At 42.4% G+C, this 6000-nt stretch overlaps 1 protein-coding gene across 1 annotated transcript in view; it reads right to left on the bottom strand.

Moving 5' to 3' along the window:
* Window positions 1–2838: 2838 nt before the first annotated feature.
* Window positions 2839–6000, bottom strand: part of LOC145397992 (glutamate receptor ionotropic, delta-2-like) — a 173997-nt gene continuing 170835 nt past the window's right edge. The window contains exon 8 of the mRNA XM_080270960.1: window positions 2839–2949. Coding sequence (XP_080127086.1) covers window positions 2839–2949 — 111 coding nt within the window. The remainder of the gene's footprint in view (window positions 2950–6000) is intronic.

Here is a 6000-nt window from a genome sequence, read left to right as displayed (position 1 = left end):
CGGATGTGAAATGATTCAAGCTGTTTGGGTGTGATGCTGGTAGGTAGTCCAGGATTCAGCACCATATAACAGGGTAGAGTGGCATGCAGCCGTATGTACTGATACCTTCGTCTCGATTCTCGAGATGGTGTTTTCAAAGACTCGAAATTTGAGATGTCTAAAAGTGTCTGAGGCGTGGTTGATTCGTGCCAGGATTTCTGCAGCATTAAGTTTATCTGAGAGCACACTTATAAGGTAGGTAAAATTCTCCACCTGATTTAAATTTTTTCCATTTATCTGAAATGCAAGATACTCTGCTCGGATGTGTCTCTGAGATGTTATGTTTTACTTTATTGGGAGCCTTATTGCATGATATATGACTGAGACTGTGATGAGGCTCTGGTGTTGGGCCTCTTGGTACTTGCCAGGACGGCAAAGTCATCAGCTTATTGTATCTCTAAGAAATGAGCAAGTTCAGTCTTTGATTGTATATGAAGACGTGTGAGATTTTATAAAGTTACCGTCGAGATGGAATTGGATTTTTATTCCTTCAACAGGGTTCATTTGAGGGTGACTGAAAAAGATCACTTCATTGCGATAGATATTGAAAGTGACAGGAGCCAAGATATGTCCTTGCTTGTCTCCCACGCCCAAGTTAAAGGGTTCGAATTTACTCCCACCTATGGACACATGTGCATTGATGTTGTCAGGCAGGCACATCAAAATGGTAAGGAATGCGTTTGAAACTCCAAATATTGAATAAGCATTGCATAAAAGTTTTTGGTTGGCAGAGTCAAATGCTTTAGTAAGATTGCTTAATGGATTATATGAGTCTGTTCTGGTCGTGACATTTCTCTTGTATCTGTCAAGCAAGAAAGATCATATCACAGATACTTCGATCCTTCCAAAATCCACATTTTGTTGATTTATTCAGATGTTTTATCAGTCTGGATAACATTATCTCGGCTAGTACTTTCCTAACGTTCACAGGAGGTAAATACCACTGCTGTTGTCACAATTTGAGCAGTCCCTTTCTTCTTGTAGATGGTTAGAATATCAGAAGTAAGCCATTCAGATGGAATTCGTTCATTGTTCCAGATAGTCAGTATGAGATCATGGAGACACTGAGAAAATAACAGGCAACCCTTTTTGATTATTTCAGATGGTATGTCATTAGGGCCAGGTCTTTCATTATTTATGAGGGATCACATGGCCTGAACAATTCCTGCAAGTTTGGGTGGATAATCGAGATCCACTGTTTGGGGAGCATTTGGGGTGTTATCAAGGATGTTGTGCTATACCGAGTTTCTTCGATTAGGTTACATATTGAAGCTTTGTGCCCATGATTCTAGGACTGATTACTTGTCTTTCAGTTCTCCTTCTATTGATTGAATATGGATTATGTTGTGTTTGGTTGCCCCATCGATGGTTCATGTGGACTTCTAGAACCCATGTTGGTCATTAATATCAGCCAGACTTTGCAGCTCTTTTGCATGCTCAGTCCACCATTTTTCGCCATGTCACGAAGTTTTCTTTGGGTTTCACCTCTGAGATTCTGGAATTCTGTTTTTAGGGTTAAGAGCTAGGATGAGCCAACCAATTCTTACATGTTCTGTTCTTCATTGCAAGGTCATATATGCCCTCAGGATTTTCATCAAATCAGTGTTTATGGCAGTGAGTGGAGATGTCTGTTTTTTTTTCTGCAGTGCTTTAAAGCAGTGTCTTAATGATCAGCCACCCTGCACCTAGATTTGTAGCAATGTTGTTTGGGTCAAGTGGTAGGCAATGAGATAGCTTGTGTACATAATGTGCTGCGGATCACCACGATCACCACTTTGCCACAGTCTTAAAAATACTGCAATTTAGGTGCCTGGAGGATGGTCTACTGCGCATTTTTGGGTGTACGAGTACAGTAGTTGCAGAGTGGTATGTATAAGGTTGGGCACTCAGAACCTCTCACGGCCCGGGTTACATTAACTTGTCTTTATTTGTTTTTACAGTGTTGATGAAAGAATGAAATGGAAGGTTAGTATAGCAGTGGACTTGTGCAATGAATGAATTTGGCATGATGGTGAGGAAGACCAATGCTTACCACCACATGACTTGCCGCTTCTGGCCTCTAATGGTGGTATTACCCCTCACTGATGGTCCTTCCAGCATGGGTAACCCTGTCCTCCTGGTGAGTCCGGATGGGATCTCTCCCCCCTGGTACGGCTGACCTGATTTACGGGATGTGTAGACAACTTACCTAAAGGTAGTTGGGACTCTCTCTCTCTCTCTCTCTCTCTCTCTCTCTCTCTCACACACACACACACACACACACACACACACACACACACACACACACACACACACACATACACTGCATGTAGAAAGAAGATCGTACATAATTTACTAGATATTTATTAGACTAGGGTAGTTAGGGTAAGGCTACGACCACACCAAATCCTTGCGTTCATGGCTGGTCGTGAGCAGGAAATCAGAATCACTGTAACTCATAGAGATTCTGTCCACATCCACCCTCCTCAAGTGAGGCCACTTCAGTGCATTATATTCATCCAATTTCATGGCCGCATCTACCCCTGCCCGAGAGTTTTTGGTGCTGAGTAGGAGAGGCGGACTTAGTCAGAGGGCTGGAATGAGGCAGGGTAAATGAAATTCTGAGGAGAGGCAGGGCAGAGGAGAGGCGGGGTGGAGGATGGGCAGGACTGACACAAGATGGAGGGAGAGCTGGGGAAAGGTAGGTTAGGGAAAGGGCTGGATAGGGTAGGGTGGAGGGAGGTCGGGGGGTGATGGAGCGTGGAGGGATGGCTGGGGTGATGCAGGGTGGAGGAAGGGCTAGGGCTAGGCTACACTAGGCTAGACCAGAAACTCCATCATCAGGGTGAGAGAAGCAGCAACCAGGCCCAGCGCCAGCACGATAAAAGCGCCCTGTAGATGCCTCAGGTTCAGGACCCCGTCACCACGAACCTGAAACACACAGTCATATGCCAAAACTCACTTGCTAAACACACAGAACCTATGTCATCCTTGAAATTGTCAGTTATCTTTGGAGGGAATAAATGTATTACAGTGTTAGACAGAGAGTAAAGAAATAGGTTTATGGCATGGTAATACTGTTAAGAAAATGTTGGTTGTTCACCTGATTAAGACTTTTACTTTCATACGTTTAGGTGAGCAATAAGATAAAGTACTAATTGTGGCGCGCGACTCTGAGGTTGTTATTATCGTACCCTGGCAAACTACCCCTCAACAGTGCATCCGATGTCGTGTATGAGACGCATGTGATTCGTGTATAACATGTTTGTGTATAATAATATTCGTGAATAATATAGTCATACATAATAATATCATTCGTGTATAATATGATACGAACTCGGACGCATTTTGCCTGGTAGGTTGCCAGGGTACGATAATGAAAACTTCAGAGTAGTGCTCTGCGATTATACTCTCTTCTTTCGTTTAGATAGGAATTTCTTTCTTTGATATAAATTTAATTATTTAAATGAGCAGAAGTGAGGAGGAAAAACTAGGCCTGCACACAGTTAGCTACGATAAATGGACAAAGTTCGCAGTGTAATATTCGCAGCCTAATACAAGCGATAAAGTACATGACCTCTCTTCATTATTTGAAAATTAGTTCGAAAGTATAGACCCAACCCACCTCTCGAACATCGCTATCAGCAACAAAATGAATGACTGAAGTGAATCAGATGAACCAGGAACCACAACCACCACCACAACAACAGCCACCACCATAACAACCTCCACCATCTCAACAACAACAACCGCCACCACAGCAACAACCACCACAACCATCACCACCACCGCAACCATCATCACTATCACAAGAACCATAACCACCACCACCACCACAACAACAACAACATAAACAACAAACGCCATCACCACCACAACAACAACAAACACCACCACCACCACAACAAGCACAACCACTACCACCACCACAACCACAACAACCACCACCACAACAACCACCACCACAACAACCACCACCACAACAACCACCACCACAACAACCACCACCACAACAACCACCACCACAACAACCACCACCACAGCAACCACCACCACAACAACCACCACCACAGCAACCACCACCACAACAACCACCACAACAACAACAACCACCACAGCAACCACCACCACATCATCATCATCACCACCACTACCACAACAACAACAACAACCACAATAACAACCACAAAAATAACCCCAACAACCACCAACACCACCATAACCATAGCAACAACAACCACAACGATAAGCACCACCACCACAACCACCACCACCACAACCACCACCACCACAACCACCACCACCACAACCACCACCACAACCACCACCACCAAAACCACCACCACAACAACAACATCCACCACAACAACCACCACCACAACAACCACCACCACAACAACCACCACCACAACAACCACCACCACAACAACAACATCCACCACAACAACCACCACCACCAAAACCACCACCACAACAACAACATCCACCACAACAACAACACCCACCACAACAACCACCACCACAACAACCACCACCACGACAACAACAACCACCATAACCAAACAATAACCATCACTACCACCAGAACAACAACAACAACAACAACAACACAGCATTAATTTTCATAGTCTGAATTCACTCTAAAGTACGCGCCACTATTACACACTTGAACGTTCCAACATGGAGGCATCGCAAACGCTTAGCCGCTGTACTGAAGAATGGACGATGAGGCATCTAAGTTTACTTTATCTATGGCTGTCCCAGCTGCCACCGCCACTGCACAGTGCAGCTCCCATACACAGCTGCTCCACACCTGCCATAGTCGTGTATACACTGCACAGCTTCCCACCCGTACACATCCGGCTGGCCTAAACAATACATCACTCGTCCTCTTTTTCTCGTGAACACCCCTTCCCTCCTCTGTCTCGTTGGCAGAGCTCTCTCTCTCTCTCTCTCTCTCTCTCTCTCTCTCTCTCTCTCTTAGAATTAGTATTATTAGCATTAGTAGCAGCAGCAGCAGCAGCAGTAGTAGTAGTAGTAATAGTAGTAGTATAGTAGTAGTAGTAGTAGTAGTTGTAGTAGTAGTAGTAGTAGTAATAATAACTAGAATGGCACTCAGTAGAGCGCATATGTCCGCCAACGCCCTGTCTCGTAAAGTGCATTCCTCCACCAATGTTAGAGAAAGTGGAAAAATATTCCTGGATCCGCACCTTTATCCGGATCCGCAAAATTTAATGGAGTGTATTCTCGGCCAAAGCCCATTCTTCTACCAAGTTTCGAGGAAATTAGTCCAGTAGTTTTTGTGTAATCTTGTTCACAAACCAACCAACAAATAAACAAACGGACAGGGGTGAAAACATAACCTCTTTGGCGGAGGTATTAATAATAATAGTAATAATAATAATAATAATAATAATAACAACAATGATAACAACAACAACAACAACAACAACAATAATAATAATAATAATAATAATAATAATAATAATGATAATAATAATAATAATAATAATAATAATAATAATAACAATAATGATAACAACAATAATAATAATAATAATAATAATAATAATAATAATAACAATAATAATAATAATAATAATAATAATAATATAACTAGAATGGCACTCAGCAGAGCGTACTTCCGCCAAGGCCCAACATGCAGTTCCTTTTAACTCAGTCAAGTCTAATCCAATACGGAAAAAAGACTACCTCCGTATAAAAAGCATATTTAAATCCGCTGGATCTGGAATTTTATATGAATCCGCGCCAAACTGTACACATTCGTAGATACCAACATCCTAAATATGCCTGTTTTTTATTTATTTATTTTTTTTTTTCAAAATCCATGCAATATTCACTGAAAAATTTACTGAAATGTCGAAAAGCGCTCTATCTCGGAATGTTAAAGAAAGTGAAAAAAAAAAAAAAAAAATGGATCCGCACCTTTGTATGAATCAGCACCAAATTTAATGGAGTCTA

This window comes from Coenobita brevimanus, chromosome 44, assembly GCF_032717465.1.
Source record: "Coenobita brevimanus isolate Jiangsu-jjx chromosome 44, ASM3271746v2, whole genome shotgun sequence".
Lineage (NCBI taxonomy): Eukaryota > Metazoa > Arthropoda > Malacostraca > Decapoda > Coenobitidae > Coenobita > Coenobita brevimanus.
This window is presented reverse-complemented; position numbering and strand designations above follow the sequence as displayed.